This window comes from Mastigoproctus giganteus, chromosome 2 (genome assembly GCF_048544385.1).
Source record: "Mastigoproctus giganteus isolate SK-2022 chromosome 2, ASM4854438v1, whole genome shotgun sequence".
Taxonomy (NCBI): Eukaryota; Metazoa; Arthropoda; class Arachnida; order Uropygi; family Thelyphonidae; genus Mastigoproctus; species Mastigoproctus giganteus.
Window position 1 is genome coordinate 241,901,921 of NC_143576.1, and position 22,670 is coordinate 241,924,590.

The window sequence follows — 22,670 nt, forward strand, 5'->3', positions numbered from 1 at the left end:
ATTAAAAGAACACTAACTTAGGATTGCATTCATTGTGGTAAATTCAAGCTTACTGTATAATTTAAATAGCTTATTGTCAAGCATACAAAATCATCTGCATTTTAATTTTTACTGTTTATTAAAGTTATTTTTACAAAGTATACATTTGATTTGATTTTTATGGCACATGGGCAACTAAGGCATGATGCACCATATCCAAGAATAAAAATGAGATATGTAAAATAATATAGTAAATTAAGTAAAAATAACAGACAGAATACACATTTAAGAAAAAATAGATATAATTAAGCAATGTGTAATTAGAGTTTGAAATCGGAGTTGGAAAATAGGGGAAAATACAGGTGGATGCATTCCTCCACTATGAATGGTAGTTGTAGTTTGGGCTGATTACACAATCTGCATAAATTGTACAGTTCAACATAGCAGGTAACATTTTAAGGTGTACAGTTTCATCCAGTCTTTATCAAGTACATTCCTCTCCTCTGCTGCAGAACAGCAGAGATTCCACAATACACATGAAGCCAGAAACTGCTGATGTCTTGTTTTTGCTCAGCAACTTAACTAAAAATTTATAAACTTAATTACTTGTTTAATTCTTATTTAATACACATTATTTTTTATTATTTTTATGCATTATATATGATACTGATGTATTTTAATATAAATTCTCTTAATACTTTCTTTTTTTGTGGGGTTGTGGGTCAGGTTGTAGGAAACAATGCAGATGGGTCTAATACAGTAGACTATTTCTGTTCCACTTTTCCAGTGTCCTGTGAAATACTGTTGAGGTTGCCACACTCTAGTTCCACTACTGGTGCCAGATAACAAAGCTTCTGTTGTACTTCCTTGATAAATAATACATAAATATAAAGCTTAATCTAAATTTACTACATTTAGAGAATAATAAAAAATATAATAAAAGGATACGGGCTATATTTCTTGAAAATATTTTTTCTCTTCCTGTACGAGCATGAATACCAACCATAGTCACTCCTATAGGCCAAGGTGCATTACCAATGGCCATTTGTAAATATGCATCATTTGCCTAAAGAAACGAAGTGTTAACCATAACTGAAATTTGCTGTTAAAAATTAGAGGCTCTAAACAGAAATGCACTATTATTGTTCCATACATTAAGCGTATGCTAAAATTTTAATTTTGTTAATAAAATTGTCCTTAAAAATACATACTGAGTGGCTGCTTTACTAAGTATGCCTACCATTTTCATGAAAAGCAATCTTTCAGTGACAGCATGTGTAGGGATGCTGTTTGTGTTCAGTTAAGTGATTTTGAATGCAGCATGGTGGTCAGCATCAGACATGCCAGTATAAATATCTTCAAAAGTGCAAACCTTCTGTGTTAGGTATGACTGTGTCTTGTGTATCAAGACTGGTCCAATAACCAAATAACATTTAGCCAATGGTCAGAAAGAGCTTTGCTGTCCTCTTGCTTCATGCAAGAGTACAGCAAAGCAATCGTGTTGGCCTCTGCTGTCCTCTTGCTTCATGCAAGAGGACAGCAGAGGCCAACACGACTTGTACAGGATAACAGAAAGGCTACAGCCAATCAAATAGCAACCCAGTACAACAGTAGTAAACAAAGAGGCATTTCAGAACACAAAACCTGTAACTTGTTACAGATAAGTAGCATAGCCAATTACCAAACTAGGCCAGACTCCTGTCAGAAAAAAAAAAAAAACCAAGAAGGTACAATGGAGTTAGGAACAATAACAGTGGAGGATTTTTTGGAAAAATATTTCCTGGTCTGATGAATCCTGATTCCTGCTGTTTTATATTGATGGAAGGACCAGAATATGGTAAAAATAACACATGCATGGAATCATCCTGCCAGATATCAACAACAATAAAGGCCAATGATGTAATGGCACAATCACTGTTTTTGTGGTACACATTGAATGGCTTGATATCAGTAGAGCAACATGTAGGTGCCATAGGTTATCTGGAAATTGTTTCCAACCATTTGTGGCTACAGTGTATCTACTTGTGAATAGGTTTTTCCAACAGGAAAATGCACCATACCACAAGGCCAAATTCAGCCTACAGGTGGCCTCCCCATTCACCAGATTAATTAAATCGAGCACTTGTAGAATGAAATGGAATGAAATGAAATGATCTTTTCAAAGTGGAAATTCACAACCACACAATTGAGTCAACATGGATCAGTATTCCTCTTGTATGCTTTGACATCTCATTGAGTCTACACCATTCTGAGGGGTAAAGGAGGACCTACTCGCTATTAGGTAGTTGTACTTAATATAGCTCAGTTTATACCAAAAGCATGAAACAAATTATATCTGGTTATTCATTTCACTCACAAATTCTGCAATGGAAACACCAGAAGGGCAGCTGTAGAATAATGGTGGTGGCAGATTTCTAACTGAAGAATTCCAAATAAAAAGTATTCATCAGAGTACATGTGCTGTTGTTGTTATTTGGTTTTTAGGAGCATTAGCAACTAAGGCCATATTGTTCTGGGATATGCGGTGGTCATTCCCTGACCTTTCCGCATCCTCCGTATTTAGTGGTCCTGGGATTGAACCCCAGTCTAATCAAGAAGCATGTGCTATGCACTGCTGCTCCTGCCCATGGAGGTGCCCAGAGTGCACGTGCATTAGCAGCTGAGAGAAAGGGAGACTTTCTATAAATGAATCAGAGACTGTCCATCACAAGACACAGGGCAACAACAAAATTTTTTTTTGGTAAGGATACAGCAGCATGTGGCATCAGTTATGGTGGGTAGGACAGATGCTTCTGAGCTTGTGTTTCATGCAATCACTGATGGGCACGTGTTCCTTTTTAATGAATTGGAAGTTCTTAATAAACAGCGGGAATATTTTAAATTATTAATTGCTGAAACATCAGAAATGAGATTATATGCTAACTCTATTAATATATTCAGACCTTATAATATATCGGACTCGTGGATGCTTACACATGTGTGAACAATAATTCATACATTGGTCTATATAAATAATCTCGTGTCAAGTTTCGATAATTTTATATAAAACGGGGGGGGGGGGGGGAGATATCATTCGCGAATCACTTTTGTACTTCTTGTGAACATGGTAACAAACCGAATAAGTTGGTCTCTTAAAAGAAGTTATAAAATGGTTTTAAAGTTTAAATTGTGTGTGAATTAATGGATATTTATTTGTTTCATGGTTTTAGATTTTTTTTGTGATAATTGTTTTTCAATTCTCATGGTAGCATGCAATGTTGGTTGGTTTTTATGGGGGTTGGTGGCCACAGTCTTTCCAATTTGCTTGGTGTGATATGAGAATTGAAAGCATGATGATTTTAATTAATAGCTATTTTAATTTGATTTGTTTATAACTATGCACGTGGGGTAGGTTCATATTATAATATAATCATCTGTGATTGAGTGTCGAGAGAATTACAGTCCTACTGAAAAGGTATGAGGTTCCCTCTTATAATTTAAGACTACACACAGTAGAATGTAGTTCAAGGATAGGTATCCAAAGACTTCTTCATAAAACCACTACACCTCCAACACATGTGTGACAGTGTCATAATGCCTTTGCAGTACAATACCTTTAAACTCTAATCTTACTGGTATACAAGAGAATCATTTCTCTAGAGTTTCTCTTGATTTAATTTGTCTCTGAGGCCACTAACACTCCAGTTGCCTGGCTGCCCTCAAATTTTCTCTCTATTTCACTTTGGAATGATTCAGTCTTTTTATCAAGAACTACAGGAACTTTTATAATACAAGAAAACATTTTAGTAAAATTTCAGTGGGTAAATAAATATAAAAAAAACAATGAATAAATATGGAACACAAAACTCTGTATCTAATAAGGCACTTTCACATATAAGCTTAAAGTTAAACTTGTTAAAGGCAGGTATTAAACTGAGGGTCATTCTGACAGTTGACTTTCACTCTGTAAAATATTTTTTTCCAAATTTAAACAAAAATTGTAACAGGCCTACCTCAGACTATATACCATGTGACTTCCATGTATAGTGAATATTCCCAATGAGAACTATGTTTGCAAGTGCTTTTATTTCTTTATTGAAATACAGTAGAGCATCAGTTATCCGGAATAATTGATGTCAGACCTTTTCCAGATAATTTGAACATAAGGTAAAATTTAAATAAATTTAATCTTACCTAACGATTAAATTAAATAATTAATATCAATTAAATAAAAAAAAATTATAAACTAATCTCAGAAACAAGAAACATCCATCCGGGCATAGATTTTTAAACAAAACAGGAAAATTAGAAAGATTTTTAAATGCTCTTGGTTTTTTTGATTTACTGATAATGAACACAGACAATCTGTGCATCCCAGTAGCATTTGCACACATTGCAATTGTACTTGCCCTTTTCTCATCTTAAAATCTGGTGCAGGAATTTCTCTTTTAGTGGCTAGTGTTTTTCTTGATAATGCTTTCCATAATAAGCCCATCCCATTAACATTTTATTTCTTGTAATTTGCTAGAACTGAAGCAAACTTAGTTTAAGTGAACCAGTGTCTGGTCCAATGCTTTTTCACACAACATTGGGCCAGACACTGGTTCACCTAAACTTCGCTTCTGAAGAAACCACAAATTAAGTGCACTCTTTAAAGTGGTATTTTCAGGTTTCGACATCATCTTTTTCCTGCTAGATCCTCCTTCACTATCCATAATCAACACAAATTCTGTTATAGCACTGGAATTTTTCTTTTTCTTGATGTTGTAAATTGTTGAAGTGTCCACATTAAACTCTTTGGAGAGATTTCCTAAATTTTCACCTTTTCTAATTATATTATTAATTTCCGTTTTTTTTGTTGCAATTTTAAAACTATGCATTTTCAATTCATTCACATTTTACTTAAAAAAATTGAAAAACAAAAGAAAATAAATAATCGCAGTTTTTGGCTGAAATTATTCTTATCGAATCTGGAGCTAAACTAATCTGAAATTCACTCATGGTTTCCAAGAAAACCCAGTAGTCTCTGTGATATTTTTCTAAAGCACATTTCTGAAGGTCATATAGAATTCTAGAGGTCACAAACAAACAAAAATAATTTGCAGTTTATTGGGCCTTTTGCTTGTACAATCTGTTATAAATGGGTAGTAAACTCGATCTTTTGCTTATTAGAATCGAAATTCAATTTGAAAATGTGATCACTATAACCAGCGCTCACTGTTAATAAAAAAAAAAAAAAAAAGAAAGATCAGCCTTTCAAATTCTGACGATAACTGACGTTCTACTGTATATGTTTTCTTTCTCTGCCTGGTCCCTGGGTTTATTTCACTATTCAAGGTTCCTTTCACTTGCCACTAACAAATACATACATAATTAAACACCTGAGTCAAAACTTGAAGCAATACTTAAAACCATTAAACCACTTCCGCCATAGTTAGCTGCTACATTTTTTTTTTTTTTTTACTGTAAATAATGTTTTCTTAACTAATTACAAATATTCTAATGCTGGCTACCTATGTGATCTGTATAGACTTCCAGAGTTATAAATTACTGGAATAAGTTGCCTTCATGGGTGGTAGAGGCCGACAGTTTGGGGAAATTCAAAGGTCATCTGGATAGTACTTTCGGGTAAGGGAAGCACATAGGATGATAGGTTTAATTTCCTTTTTATTTATTTTTTATTTTATTAATTATTATTATTTAGTTATTTATTTATTTATTTATTTTTTTTTTTGTTTTTATCATTGTTTTGTTCGGATTTATATATTTTTTTATTTTATTTTATTTTATTTATTTTTTTTTTTTTTTGGCTGGTGCAGCATAAGCCATAGGCTTTCTTGCACCATGCGGCCGTTACTAATACTAATACTAATACTATACAGTTCATGTACATGTTGTATAAAGCCGGAAGTATGGTATTTACAAAATGCAGCAAAAAATAAACAGGTTTTGAGGTTATAACATAGAAACTGGGTATATTTTAGAATAATTTTATTGAACAAAAGGGTAAGCACTTTGTTCTTTTAAAACTATTTCCAAATGGATTTTGGCTTAATAAACGTTTCCCCTAATGTAAGCACATCCCCATGTGGAATGCTAATGGCAGCAATTACATATATATTATACAGCTTAATACCAGACTTTAATAATACAATTATTTTAACTATTTATCACTAGAGAGAATGGACACTTTTTAAGATCATGCCCCCGTGTACTGTCACATGATGGTTTACATATCCATTACATGACAAGTATTATTAAAATTTAAAAGATATTTCTTGGCTAAATGCCTAAGGGTATGAAAGAGTTTACTTATGCATGGGTAATGCACACATATCATTTCTACTATCAAGGTAGTTTTAATGCATTGTTTTAATTATACTACCTCATTTTATACATTGTTTTAATTATACTTATGCATGGGTATTGCACACATCATTTCTATTACCTTGGTAGTAGAAATGATGTGTGCATTACCCATGCATAAGTAAACTCCTTTATTATTAAAGTTTATATGAAATGCACTTTAAGAATTAACAAAAAGGCATTTCTGCTTTGAAAGCTTCTCTATTTGTATATACAGTAATGTCTCATTTACAACAAATACCATTTTAACAAATATTTCACTATAACAAAAATATTTGTAGGTCCTGGAAGACTTATTATTAGTGCTTTGTAAGTCTTGCAACTGACATGCTGTGACACCATTGCAACATAAAATGTGCTAGTTTACAAAGAAAGAAAAATTATTGGAAAATTATGAATAGCATGGCATAGCTCATGCAAATTCACTTGAAGAAAAAAAAATTAAAATTGTTTTAGTGAATAATCCATTAAAAGAATTCTAACCTATTTATATTTTTTGAATGATTATGCTGCTTTTTTTTTTTTTTTTTTTTATTTTTTACCACCAGCTATTTATTTGTTATTTGTTATTTTTGGTTTTTAGGAGCATTAGCAACTAAGGCCATATTGCTCCGGGATATGCTGTGGTCATTCCCTGACCTTTCCGCATCCTCCGTATTTGGTGGTGACAGGCTCAAACCCCGGTCTAATCAAGAAGCATATGCTACACACTGCTGCTACTTCCCACCTGGCTACGGAGGCGCCTTTTACCACCAGCTTCCAAAGATTCACAGAGATCTGAATTCAGTTTTTTTTTTATTTATTATTATTTTTTTAAATATGCTTAAATATTCTCTGGCAGTCAGCACTACTAGGGGAAATTATTAAAATTCCAAGAATATCTTGTTACATTTCATGCCTCCTTGTGCACTTAGTTCCCCAAACCAAGGACATCTGTACATCAGTTATTTCATAATAGCATCTGGGTAGGTTCTCAAACTGAAAGAGCTCATGTTACAAAACATCAGTTGCTTCACCTATTTCTTTATCTTAAACCTTCTATCTATTACCCTGGTAGTAGAAATGATGTGTGCATTACCCATGGGTAAAATAATGGAGTCACTGGTTAAAGATGCATTGCAGGATCATCTAGACAAGACTGCAGCAATAATTCAGACACAGCATGGGTTTGTTAAGGGAAAATCTTGTCTGACAAATTTGATAGGATATTATGTGGTTACAAAGGAACTGGATGCAAAAAATAATTTTGATATCATATATTTGGATTTCAGGAAAGCTTTTGACACTGTTGCACATGGAAGACTTTTGTACAAATTGGAGCAGAATGGTATTAAGGGTAAGTTGCTACAATGGATAAAAGGATGGTTGAATGGGAGAAGACAGAGGGTGGTAATTAATGGTTGCTGCTCTTCGTGGACTGATGTTATTAGTGGAGTCCCACAGGGTTCGGTGTTGGGTCCTCTGTTGTTTTGTATATTTATCAATGATATTGATGAAGGTATATCAGGCTTAGTGTCGAAGTTTGCAGATGATACAAAGGTTGGCAGGGTTGTTAATGACAGTAATGGCAGTGTGCTACTGCAACAGGATCTAGATAGTTTGGGCAGATGGGCTAAGAAGTGGCAACTGAAGTTTAACCTTGACAAATGCAAAGTACTGCATATGGGTAGAAGTAACCCCCAGAGAAATGTACCAACTGTGTGGTACTACACTTAAGGTGGTAGAAAATGAAAAAGACCTGGGAGTAATTGTGCAGTCAGATATGAAGTTTTCTGAGCAATGCAGACAGGCTGCCAGGGCATGTCATGGGGTTTTGTCAATGATATATAGGAATTTTACTAGCAGGGAAAAGGAGGTGATTGTCCCTCTGTATAAGGCAATGGTCAGGCCACACCTCGAGTACTGTGAACAGGTCTGGAGGCCTCATTTTAGGAAGGATGCAGATTTGCTTGAGTGTACAGAGAAGGGCAACATTAGCATTAGCAGAGGCATTTGATGCAAGAAAGCAAGCTTATGCAGCATCAGCCAAAAAAAAAAAAAAAAAACCCATTTCCACTTCACCCCTCTGTTCGTTCAAAATACCTGTCCAGCTGAGCCTTAAACTTATTTAGGCTATCAACCTCCACTACAAAGGATGGAAGTCTGTTCCACCAACCAACCACCCGCTGGCTACTAAAGGCAAATTTCCGCACGTCTATCCTACATCTGTCTTTCCTCAATTTGAATTTATGCCCTCTCAGGTGATTTTTCTGAGCTAGAGGAAGAATCCCATCAGCATTGAGCATGCTTAAACCATTCAAGGCTTTATACACCTCTATCAGATCACCTCGCTGGTGCCTAGTCTCCAGACACTGTAATTTGCAAAACTTAAGCCTTTCTTCGTAAGAGCACCCCTTTGTTCCATTCACTAATCTTGTTGCCCTTCTCTGTATTCGTTCCAGCAGCTCTACATCCTTCTTGAAATGAGGCCTGTATACAGTACTCTAGGTGTGGCCTGACCATTGCCTTATACAATGGAATATTCACCTCCTTATCCCTGCTGGAAAAATTCCTGTATATCATTGACAATACTCCATGAGCTACTCTTGCAGCCCGTCTGCACTGCTCAGAGAACTTCATATCTGCCTGCACAACTACCCCCCAAGTCCCTTTCATTCTCTACCACTGTCAGTGTTGTACCACAGAGTTGATACATTGCTCTGGGGTTGCTGTTTCCCATGTGTAGTACTTTACATTTGTCAATGTTAAACTTCATTTGCCACCTCTCAGCCCATCTGCTCAACCTTTCCAGATCCTGTTGCTGCAGCATAGTGTCAGTAGTGTCCTTGACAACCCTGCCAACCTTTGTATCGTCTGCAAACTTGGACATTAAGCCTGATATACCATCATCAATATCATTTATAAATACAGAAAACAATAATGGACCCAACACTGAGCCCTGAGGGACTCCACTAATAACATCAGTCCACGATGAGCAGTGTCCATTGATTACCACTCTGTCTTCTCCCCCTCAACCACCCCTTTATCCATAGCAGCAATTTGCCTCCAATGCCACACTGCTCCAATTTGTGTAGCAGTCTTCCATGTGCAACAGTATCAAAAGCCTTTCTAAGATCCAAGTATATAATATCAAAGTTATTCCCTGCATCCAGTTTTTTTGTGACTGCATCATAGTATCCAATCAAGTTGGTCAGGCAAGACTTCCCCTTAACAAAACCATGCTGTGTCTGAGCTATAACTGAAGTCTTGTCTAAATGATCCTGCAGTGCTTCTTTAACCAGTGCCTCCATTAATTTTCCTGGAACAGAAGTTAAGCTCACAGGTCTATAATTACTTGTGTCAGCCTTTGATCCTCCTTTGTGAATTGGGGTCACATTTGCACATTTCCAGTCTATGGGTACCTCCCCTGAGTCCAAGGAAGCTCTCATAATTATGGCTAAGGGTTTGCTTACTTCCTTTGCTGCCTCCTTTAATATAACTGGATAGATCCCATCCACCCCGGGTGCCTTTCTTGTGTTTATCTTCAACAGTTTCTCCTCCACTTTACTCCCAGTTATTTCAAGATTCTGTAGCTTACTGCTAGAGTTGAATACACCTCTGGCATTCCCCTCGCTGAATAACTCCTCATGTGTGAATGTCGATGCAAAATATTCATTTAGTTTGTTAGCTACCTGAGCAGGATCATCAACACTTGACCCATCAATATCAAGTGGACCAATCTGATTCATCCCCTTCCTTCTAGAGTTTACATAAGTAAAGAACTCTTTGCTGTTTTTCTTTGCATCCCTTGCCAAGGATTTCTCGTAATCTGCCTTCGCCTGCCTAACCTCCTTTGTAACTTGGTTGCATATCAACTTGTATCTATCATAGGCTTCTGTGTCATGTGTTAATTTGTATGTATCCCATGCATTTTTCTTCTCTGCCATATGCCTCATTAGTTCATCTGACATACATTTTGGCCTAAACCTTGAACAATATTTCTTAGTTGGTATGTAAAGCCTAGTAGCTTCCAAGATAAGTTCTTTGAATGCTTCCCATTTTGAATTTGCTGTTGGTAACATCATCAGTTGGTCCCACTGTATAGAATTTAAATACTGTCTCAGTCCATCGTAGTCGCCTTTACGGAAGCAATAACCCTTCCCTTTACCCCTAATGGTAGTTACCTCTTTGAGTAAATCCCACTTCAGCACACTGTGATCACTGCCACCTAGTGGTTCATTTATCTGCAGATTCTTAATGCATGAAGAATCACTGCTGATAATCAAATCAAGAGTATTACTCCCTCTAGTTGCCTCCCGAACATGCTGATGTAGAAAACAATCATCCAATAAATCCACAAAAGCCCTGCTAGTGTGTGAGTAACCAGCCCCCAAATTCCAGTCAATATCTGGGAAATTAAAATCTCCCATTATAAGACACTCTGATTTACTGGCCCACTCTATTTCCCTGTACAGTTCCTTATTATACTCATCAGAGTCATTAGGCCTATAGCACACTCCTACTCTCAATTTTGATCTCCCAATGTTTATGTCACACCAAACTGACTCCACACTGCACTGTCCAGCGATGTCGACTGGCTTCACTTCCTTGGTTTTTATGTGTTTCTTAACTAATAGCATAACACCTCCCCCCTTCCTATCCTGTCTATCCTTTCTGTAGACGTTGTACTCCCCAAATTGCAGTTCCGCATCCCTTATATCTGTGTGACACCACGTCTCTGATATCCCAACAATATCTGCCTTCGATGTTTTGAGCAATACCTCAAATTCGTCAAATTTATTTACTAAACTCCTAGCATTGGTGTACACGCAAGTATACCTGCACCTGTTTCTATTCTTAGCTACCCTAACACAACCCATGTGTTTACTTGTACCGCAATGGCTCCCAGCAGTCTCTGAAATACCATGCATCTTGTTTTTCAGGCTTCTGCTCATTCTAATAGAAGCAGTGCAAGAATCTCTTTCACCTCTGCCAGTGGCTACTGTCAATCTATTGGTCTTTGTCTCCCCCCAAGCTAGCAGTTTTCCGACCCACCTAACACTGCCTCGATAGCATCAGCAAATATTCTTGCACCCTTTCTATTTAAGTGTATCCCATCCCTGTAGAAGCAATCTCTCCTGTTAACAAGTACAGTCCAGGCTGAAAAAAAATTCTACCCCTTGAGCCTTGCACAATCTTTCCATGGTCGAATTGATCGACAAGGCTCTCATCATATACTCCCTCCTATCGTGTCTGGGCAGAATTGCAGACACTTTCAAATTCAACCCTAATTCTCGGCTTTTGTTCAACAGTGACCTGTACTTGTTAAGTAATTCTGCCGGTCTCCTACTCTTAATATTATTAGTGCCAACGTGTACAACTATATCACCTTTTGTGCCCTTAAAAGATGATATTCGCTCTACAACGTCATCAACCTTTGCCCCTGGCAGACATACCCTGGTCCTGTTCCACCTATCTTTTTTACAAAGCATGTTCCCCGTTTCCCTGACAATAGAGTCACCAACAACTACTAATTCCTTCGGGACCAGCACATTCTGCCTTGGGGGTTGTCTCTGTGTCACGCGATGCCCAAGTGCAAGCTCTGGCGTTGATGTGGGCAGCTGAGAGCTTGATGGGCCCCTCAATTTAGTTTCTTCGAGGGCATCCACCCTGTCCTTCAAGCTCTCATATAGGCCCATAAGAACGCCGAGTTGTTGCCTGATATCGATACACTCCTTGCATCGCGCACACACAAACACATCCCCCTTGGCAGTATCATGTCCCGTACCCGATTGCTCTGCAAACATCAAGCAAACAGTGCAGTTTATAAGGCTGTGAGTCAGAGGACAACTGCCCCCCTCAGTTCTGCTCTGAGCCACAGCACTTCCATTAGCTTGAGCCTTTTGCTTTGCTGCTCTGGTCTGAGTCATGATTCTATTAATTCATTAATTAATTATGTTATGTTATTAATTATATTACGTTTGTAATCTAAGTCGTTATATGTATTTATTTAAACGTACAATTTAACTGCTAACGAAGTTCAACTAACACTATCTAGTACGGTATATAACCTACGGTATATCTAGTACGGTATCACAATGGCGGGAAAGTTACTAACGGTAGCGGTAGTTACGAACACGTGGAAACCCTTACCGATACTTTTGCAAGGCCGAGTAAAGAATAAATACACCAAATTAATCAAAAAATCACAAAATAATGTTATACTACTAAATTTAAATCAAAAGTTTTAGAAAAACAATAATTTCAAATCAATAAATAAGAAAAATCCACTTAGCGGCTTGGAACACGACCGTCACTAGAACACGAACATCATCATCATCAGCCATTTTCAATCCACTGCAGGATTAAGGCCTCTCCAGCAACTTTCCAGTTCTTTCTGTTTTGAGCACTGGCCATCCATTTACTACCCAAAAACTCATGTATTTCATCTTATCCATCTCTGCCTTTGTCTTCCAGGTTTTCTTCTAGCTCCTCTTGGGTACCATTCTGTTATTTTCTTAGTCCATCTGTCATCATGTCTTTGAGCTATGTATCCTGCCCAAGACCATTTTAGTTCTTTAGTTTTGATAAGAATGTCCTTTACTTGAGTTTTCTGCCTAATCCATGCAGTTCTCTTCTTATCTAACAGTCTGATTCCCAATATAATTCGTTCCATTCTTCGCTGTTATATCATTAGTAATTACTTATACAATCAAAACACCATTAGTCCCCTTCTCCTTCCAGTCACATAGTTCCCTGAGGAGCTGTTGTGGCCACCAACAAAATCCTCCAACTGAATTGATCATATGCTATACGAGCAGCATTGCAAAATGTCACGCCCAAAAGTTCACTGATCTCATCCTTCCACCTAGTTGCAGGTCTTCCTTTAACAGCAGTTTTTGGAGTTGGTTTTGTTATGGTCTCTGTGGCATCAGATAATGTGGTGGTATGCCATTGCCTACCACAAGGCCGATTTTGAAAGAGGCCAGCTTTAATCATAGGAAGAGTCATCATGCATTCCACGAGATGCTCTTGAAGAGCAAAGGTGACTACAGCAGAGCCCACTTAGTGCAGAAGGCTGATTACAACTGGTTTCCAGAGGTCATCTGACTTATTATATGATTGTATTAGTCTCCATGAGAATTGGTAATTAAGCAGTTGCATCATCAATATTAGCAACAGGAAAACATTCTAGTTCTATTCCACTTTAATGAATTTTCTTTACAATTGAGTTCTCCCCCCCAAATGAAACTACCTCCTAATGAACCAAAACAGCTGGCTCTTGATATTCATATCAGAGGCCTGAATCAAGGATTCATCTCCTCGCATATCACTGGACAAATCATCAGCCATTTTCAATCCACTGCAGGATGAAGTCCTCCCCAGTAACTTTCCAGTTCCTACTGTTTTGTGCAATGGCCATCCATTTACAACCCAAGAACCCTTGAATTTCATCTGTCCATCTCCATTGTCTTCCAGGTTTTCTTTTAGCTCATCTTGGGTACCATTCTGTTATTTTCTTAGTCCATTTTTATCATGTCTTCAAGCTACGTGGCCTGCCAAAGTTCATTTCAGTTCTTTAGTTTTGATAAGAATGTCCTTTACTTGAGTTTGCTGCCTAATCCATGTGTTTCCCTTCTTATCCAACAGTCTGATTCCTAATATAATCCGTTTCATTCTTCGCCATGTTGTTCTCAGCTTCTCTTCCATTCTTTTGGTGAGTGCCCAAGTTTCACTTCCATAAGTCATGGTGGGGAGTATACATTGGTTCATTATTTTACGTTTCAGACAAACTGGGATATTGCTCTTCAGTATGTGACTATATTTCCTGAATGCTATCCATCCAAAATTTATTCTTCTCTTGACTTCCAGCCATTTATCATTATTACAGCTAATAACTTGTCCCAGATAAGTATATGACTCCACCTTTTCAATTACTGCTCCTTCAATCATTATTTCCCTTTCTGTGGCATACTTGTTCATCATTACTTTTGTTTTAGCCATATTCATCTTTAGTCCAAAATCCTTACTAACTGTGCATAACTGATTAAGATTTTCCTCTAATTCTTTGGGATCGTGGCTTATGACCACAATGTCATCTGCAAATCGTAAATGGTTTAGGTACTCTCCGTTCACGTTGACTCCTTTCTGCGACCAGTCTAATTTTCTGAAAGCTTCCTCAAGGGCAGCAGTAAACAGCTTCGGAGATATTGTGTCTCCTTGTCGAACTCATTTCTCGATTTTAAATTTCCTACTGTCTGTCTAGTCTAACAAAGGATGTAGCACTCTCATATATTTTCTTCAAAATCATAATATATGGGGTATCTATGCCTTGTCTTTCCAGTGCCCGAAACATTGCCTTATACTGTATGGGGTCAAATGCCTTTTCATAATCCACAAATGCCAGGCATAATGGTGTTTCATATTCATTTGCTTTCTCCATTAGCTGTGATATTACTTGAAGGTGATCCAGTTGAGAAGGGCAACAAGGGATCCTCTTACCAAGAGAGGCTTAAGTTCTGCAAACTGCAGTGACTGGAGACTAGGCACCTGCACGGTAATCTGACTGAGGTGTATAAGGCCTTGAATGGGTTGAGCACGCTGAATTCTGATGGGATCCTTCCACTTGTTCAGATTACGAACCTAAGGGGGCATAAATTCAAATTAAGAAAAGACAAGATGCAGAATAGATGTGTGGAAATTTGCCTTTAGCCAGCGGGTGGTTAATTGCTGGAACAAACTTCCATCTGTCGTGGAAGTTGATAGGTTAAATAAATTTAAGGAAGAACTGGACAGGGATTTGGAGGGAATGGTGTGATTTTTTTTTTTTTTTTTTGGCTCATGCTGCATAAGCTCATACACTTGCTTTCTTGCATCACATGCCACTACTACTACTGCTGCACCCTTGATTTTAACAAGGCCACTCACAAAGTGCCTATTTAACACTGCTGTTTTGTTTTAATTTTAAAAAGTTAATTTTTAGCTTTTTTTTTACTGAATTAAAAATAGTGATCTGTTAATTATGATTTGGTAAATCCAATTAAAAAATATCAAAAGAATCTAAATGAAAGAAACCAATAGAAAAATAGCCCATCTTTCAGAGACATCAACCACTACTTTCCTTATCCATACAATTTCACTAACAGTGCCTGTTTTCATTCTTCCACAACAATATTTTGTTGGCTATTTCACTACTGAGAAACAAATTTCTGAACTTATATATATATATATATGATCACTTACACAATCAACACAATTCAGAGGAAGATTTTGTTCCATAACAAAAGACGGCAATAAACATTTGTATCTTTTATCATTATAAAATGCTGCACTTATTTATTATTATTATTACCTATAAGGTGCAAGAAAGACAGGCTTTTGATGCACCAGCCAAAAAAAAAAAAAATCCTCAGTTACAGAGAGAGAGAGAGAGAGAGAGAGAGAGAGAGAGAGAGACTCAGAAGTAGAATCACTAAGGAAGAGAAAGAGAGAAGAATGATGATATCCAGTTCAGGACCCTGGGTGTGCTAAGCCCATACTCACCAAGATGTGAGCTCCTGGGGTTAAATTTTCTGCAAACTTTAGACTCTCCTCATGCTTATTTGTTTGCAAATATCTGATTTGATTGTGCTTTGCACCATTTGAAATTGAAAATCCCATCTATATAAGCACACATGGAAAACATTACATTTTTCAGATTTCAAAATACATGGAAAAATTATCTTTTGAAATTTACGTTATATTTCTCTGTCATCTTGCCAAAACATTTTAATTAGCTCTATCACACACAAATATGATGAAATGATTGCACATTACAGCGAAAAATGCTATTATCTCGCATGTATATTTTGAAATATTAACAAAATTCATTAACAAAAATAAGAAGAAATATGCAAATTTTCTTTTGTAAAATCACATTAAAAAAATTCCAATTTTAATGTGATTTTACTTTTCTTTGTGAAAAGAGAAAGGCAGAAAAAACTTGAGTTTTTGCAAAAAAGATGGACAAACTTTGTCAACAACTATATTATAACAGTAAGATGGAGAAGGGGTCAAATCAAGTAAAGAGATGAATTCTCTATTGTAAATCCAGAGTTGGCATCTGTGCACAAGATTTAACTGTATTAGAGAATATACCCCAGTTTATGGTGAAATAAATGATAAATAATATCCAACTGAAAATCTTACCTTTACATAATCTCGTCCAAGGACATATTTTACAATGTATACCAAGTGCTCTAAAATATCTTCTGGTACAGTCTTATTTTTTAGCCTCTTGAAGAGAGGTGTAATATATGCCTGAGTTTGAGTATATGTAGCTGAAGCCAGTTTTCCCCTCATGGAAATTTTTTCACTTTCAGGTCGAGAATTAAGCTTTTTACCCCACAGTTGCAGCAAAAACTATTGAAATACAAATAAAAAAAATGAGACAACATCACATTTGGAAGACTATAAAGTTGTTTAAAATAAAAAGGAAATTTTAGATTAAAGTCAAAACAAACCTACAGCTATTACTTTTATACAGGTAACATTTGCATAACATGCTTACAAGTTAGTGCAAATGCATCAGATCTGCTCGCAGCTAACTACTAAATAGTTATAAGATTGGCATCATTATGTATATCTCATATTGTTAATACCTTCACGAGTTGCCATGATATTGCACTACCTCGAATTAGTAAGGGTTCACCACAGGAGAAGACTATTGTTACTTATTCTCAGTGGATGCCACCACCCAGACAGCACTGTTTCAGAGCTGATTGGCTCCTCTTCGGTGAGTGGGCAGGCACCCTGGTGTTACCCTGGGGTAACTCGAGGTGCCTGGGTTGATGATGCCAATCTTATAACTATTTAGTAGTTAGCTGTGAGCAGATCTAATGCATTTGCACTAACTTGTAAGCATGTTAACTCACTATGCAACTTGAGGCTTTTGCCCTAAAATGGAATGCATTTGCATAACATTAAAAAAAATGGAAAATGTGATTTTCTACAAAATAATTATATGGAATATAATAACCTATATCCACAATGTTATGACTTGATATATATTGGGAAAACATCCTTGAGAATGCTCTTGCAGCATAAATAGCAATATCATATAAATATTCTATGTACAAAGGCTCACTCAAATAAAAGCCACAAAATCAACATAAAATGCATATTACGCAAGTTTGATGATAATATGTCAGATTATGGCAGCATTGGGCACACACATGGCACCTTCTGCTGGCATTACTATCTGGGAACACTATTTTCAACGTGGTGACATCTCTGCAGTCATGCACCAAGATATAAGATGCAATCTGTAACCCACTTTTTGAACAAAGTAAGAATAAAACCTGCTGAAATTTATCAAAGAATGTTAGCTCAGTATGGCAAACTGTACATGAATCAATTCCAAGTCTATGAATGGGTGAATAAGTTTAATTCAGTGGTAGTGGTGCACAATAGAGCTGCATTATGGTGGCATGGGACAAAACAAAGTTAGCACCTGACAACTGCTAACTGTTTTTAATTTCTGGAATATGTTTTGGCTTTTTCAAATTCTTCTTCAGTATTACTAGAATAAATTAGTAAAGGTTGTAAAGAATTTGGCATGAAAACCAGTTGTACAAAAACAAAAGTTAGGAGACAAAGATAAACTGAATGTAGACTAAATAACAAAAAACTGAACAAAGTCAGCTGCATAAAATTAATAGTTTGGCATGGAATTAAACAACAGTTTAAGTAAAGAAATAAGTGCAGGAAACCAGTTAAAGTGATTTGGAGAAAAAGATAAATTAGCTGTTTATAACATAGTTTTAACTGGAGCTGAAAGTTGGGTAAGGAATAATGGAATTGATCAAAAACTAGAATCTCCAAAAAATAAAAGAAACTAACAGATGGAAACAATGGTAATGTCATACTACAAATGATGAAATAAGAAAAAAGCTTGGAGGAACAATGAAAGGTACTGAAAAACTTAAGATGGTATAGGTAGAGAGAAGAGATAGAAGAAAAACAATTAGGCCAATAAATATTTGAAGCAGAAGACAGCAACAGGCCCAGAGTCAGACCAAGAGCAAGTTGGGTTGAGTGTCAAACATTAGGAGGCCTACTAGGGTAGAGCTAAGAAAAAATAGGATGCTGTAGAGAAAAATTATGAATGGAATGCTGATAGACCAGACAAATTAATTTTAATCAGTGACCACCAAGTACTCACTAAACTTAAGAGAACTGGTTGATTAGCTGATGAAAATATTTCATTAAACTTACTCTCATATAAGTTAGTGCATTATATGCAGCTGTTATACTATTAGGGTATTGTATCTATCCACTTACTGATGAGGAACCAAATAGTCCTGAAACAGCTGTCTGGGTGGTGGTGCCCAGTGAGAATAAGTAACAGTAGTCTTCTAATCAGTGACCACCTAGTGGGGAAACATTACTTATTCAAAGTATAATGAGATAGGCAACTCTTAAAGGAATGCACAATATGAGACATTATGTAATGATGCCACTGCACAACATTGGCTGGGTCACTGTGTATAAAGATGATGATAATGCACTAACTTTTATGACAGTAAACTCTTCCTCCAGTCTGAGGCTTTTTTGCCCTAAATATTACATATTCATTAAACTTATTAAAAATTATTTTCTATACATAAAGGTAGAACATTTATTTTCAACATCAAATATTTCTAATGTATGCCTACCTTCAAGAATGTAAGAATCACTTTTACATCATGGCTGTCACTGCCTTGGCCAAGATTAATGGCCATTTCCTAAAACAAAAAAAAAAAAAAAAAAAAAAAAAAAAAGTATATTCTTAAAACCATCTTTTTTTTTTTTTTTAAAATCACAAAGTATTCACAGCTCATCATATGAACTAATCACCCTTTGCACAATATCATCCTGCAAAACACTTTGTATTAGTTTACCAATTACATTTCATATAATGCAGAATATTTTTCCATATTAATGCCATTTGCACATTTTTGGTCTTTCCATTTACCACCGGTGCAAAATTATATGTTGAATGAAAGGAATTCAACTGTATGATAATAAAGACATTATCGTCAGTTTTGCAATAATGCACATTGTTGAAAAGAAAATTTGCTCCAACGCGACTGATATGTTAGGGAACAATGAGAGTATAACGTGATTTTCATGTTGGCACATGCACGATTTCATCTGTAAGTAACACCAGGTGAACGCAAAATCCAGCACCAAACTGAACATAGCAACCCAGCAATACATACAAGTTTACGAAGCTTAAAAAATGTCAAACGTCAAATGTGTGAAAGCTATATTTCCCATTTACTGTAGTTGTATCATTTGGAGACAGTGTTTTGTCATTTGCTGCATTTACAAGATAACACGTGATATTGTAGACCGACTCGTGTTTTCAGGAGCTCACATTTTTCTGTTCGAACAGAAATTTTGTGAGGTGTGATAGCATGAGTAGAGGAGCACATTTCTGGAGGTCACTACCATAAAACAATTTGCAGTTCCTGGTTTATTGGGCTTTTCAGTTCATGCAATCTAATTATAAATGGGCAGTAAACTCGATCTTACTGCATTTGCAGTAAGATCGAGTTTACTGCCCAGTGAAAGATCGAGTGAAATGTGTTTCTCCTTCCATGAAATCTTCAATCATATAAAAAGCATAAATAAATTTTTGAATCGTCTCTTCATTCCTATTTTTTAAGCTTTGTAAACTTGCTCACTTGTGCAATTTGTGCATCCCATGTTTGTCATTATTGATTGCTTATCTTTTTTACTGCTTTAAATTTTACAATAAAAAAAGAAAAGAAAATGTCAGTGAACAGAAATAGCAATCAAGCAAACTTCATATCTTGTCAAGGTAAAGGTGCTACATTTACCTGTGTTAGCAATTTTATTGGGTTTCTAACTTTTTTAGTGTTTTACTTAACAGACTGAACATTTTTTTGAGTGCTCTGCCCCATCTCTATTTTACCCATAAGCCCTGTTGTTTTTAATGTTCAAAATAATACAACATGGAGATCTTTAGGAACACATGTACCACATTATAGCAGAACTGACTGTACTTTTTTTTTTTTCTCATTCATCATTTTGATGCATAACATGACAACAGTGAATGATACCTCAATATCTGACAATATTCAGAAACCAGAATCTCTCTCTCTCTCTCTCTCTCTCACACACACACACACACACACACACACACACACTTTTAATGCAAATCCATCTTTCTGTTGGAATGGCAATCTGAATGTTTCTTTCAAATTCCAAAATGATTAATAAGTATCATACAATGCACATAAATGAAAATTGTGATGTCATTATGAAATGCAATAAACCATATTTTAAAATTATCTGCTTTAGTTTTATAAATTTCCTAAATGTGTGGGCTGCTTGTAGTGAGTTTTTGATAGGGTTGGAGTCCATGGAGTGAGTTTCTTTATTATATTTAAGTTTTCTTTTGGAAGATGCATCCTGAAAATTAAAACTTTGTAGATACAAATTTTTAAATATTAATTTCTTCTCATTTTGACTTGGTTACCCATCATTAAAGTAAAATTAATATAAAAAATGAAACACCAATTTAAAAATATAAATAAAAAATTCACAGAAATTAATGGCTATTTTTCTGAAAGTGTAAGAACTTTGTTTTTTTTATTTGAAGCAATAATATCTTCTACATATATCCCTTAATTTGATATAATCAACTTCAGGATCTAAATTCTAGAGAATTGACTCTTGTGAGCCAAAATCGGACAAAATGACTGAGAGGTGCGATGTCCTCATCTAATTTTTAAAAGCATTTTTGCTGGCCATCCATTAAAACCATGTCTATTATTAGTTGGAAACACAGACAAGATATGGCAACATATACTAGAAAAATTGAAGCACATTCATATATAAAGGAAATGTTATTTGAAACAACCTTCAAAAGCACAGTTGAATGTGTTCATGTTTGAAATTTGTTTCGTTCAACTAATACATGCTGTTACTCAAAAGTAGCTGCTTTTTTCATGAGTGTGTGTGTGTGTGTGTGTGTGTGTGTGTGTGTGTGTGTGTGAGAGAGAGAGAGAGAGAGAGAGAGAGAGAGAGAGAGAGAGAGCGAGAGAGAGATGAAATACTCTGTAAATAAATAAGTACAGGTAGACAGCCTGAAATCTGGCTGTCCAAAAACTAGACATTAAGATTCAGACCATCCCACTTTCCTCCTATTGTAGCATGAAATTTTCTTTCCAAATACTGTTGAACTGGCTTTCTGAATACAATTACATTTAAGTTAAATTTCCCATATTTTATTTAAAGATCCCAAAAATTCATCTCTACATTACAAGTCAGGCACATTTGATATTTTTCTTAAATTAATGCAATTTTAACTTCTTTTTCTGTGATTAACAGAAGTGAAAAGTAAACAGTTATTGCCTTATCAATTAATACTATCTGTAATCAAGTCACAAAGGAGGTTAAGAAAGCTAAGGCAGATTATGAGAAGCCTCTGGCAAAGAATGCAAAGAAATGTAGCAAAAGACATCTTTACTTATATTACAGCAGAAGGGGTCGAATCACATTAACACTGATGATCCTGGAAGCAAAACTGTTCAAGCTAAGCATAAAAAAGGCACCTGGGTGGATGGATATAATCTATCCAATGATATTGGGCAACAAAGGATGTAAGCAAACCCTTAGCTATAATTATGAGAATGTTTTTGGATTCAGAGGAGGTTCCTATGGACTGTAGATGTGCAAATGTATCCCCAATTCACAAAGAGGGATCAAAAGGTGACATGAGTAATTACAGACCTGTTAGATTCTGTTCCAGGAAAAATAATGATAACTGGTTAAAGAAGTAATGCAATATAATTGCAATTCTGTATAGAAATGCAATTATACTGCAGTCAGTCACAGCATAGATTTAAGGATCCTGCCTGACTAATCTAATTGCATACTATGATGGATTAACAAAGAAACTGGATGCAAAAAATAATTCTGATATCATACTTGTTTATTTGGAATTCAGGAGAGTTTTTGATACTGTTGCTCCAATTTGTATAGCAGTCATAATAGACTGCTATACAAATTGAAGCAGTGTGGCATAAGGTTAAATTAGCTATGGATAAAGGGATGTTGAGTGGGAGAAGACAGAGTGGTTATTAATGGATGCTGCTCTTCATGGACTAATGTTATTAGTGTAGTTCCCCCGGGGTTCTGTGCTGCGTCTATTGTTGTTTTCTATATTTATTAATGATACTGATGAAGGTATATTAGGCTTAATGTCTAATTCTGCAGATGATACAAAGGTTGGCAGATTAATAAAGATAAGCTACTGCAACAAGATCTAGAAAAATTAGGAAGAGGGACTGAGAAATGGCAGTTGAAGTTTCAAA

At 35.9% G+C, this 22,670-nt stretch overlaps 1 protein-coding gene across 1 annotated transcript in view; it reads right to left on the reverse strand.

The window, feature by feature from the left end:
• Positions 1-22,670, reverse strand: part of Prp18 (pre-mRNA processing factor 18) — a 106,412-nt gene that overhangs the window by 12,019 nt on the left and 71,723 nt on the right. Inside the window, exons 5-7 of the mRNA XM_090369074.1 lie at positions 18,999-19,067; positions 16,492-16,704; positions 928-1,045 (exon numbers count right to left, since the gene is read on the reverse strand). Coding sequence (XP_090225200.1) covers positions 928-1,045; positions 16,492-16,704; positions 18,999-19,067 — 400 coding nt within the window. The remainder of the gene's footprint in view (positions 1-927; positions 1,046-16,491; positions 16,705-18,998; positions 19,068-22,670) is intronic.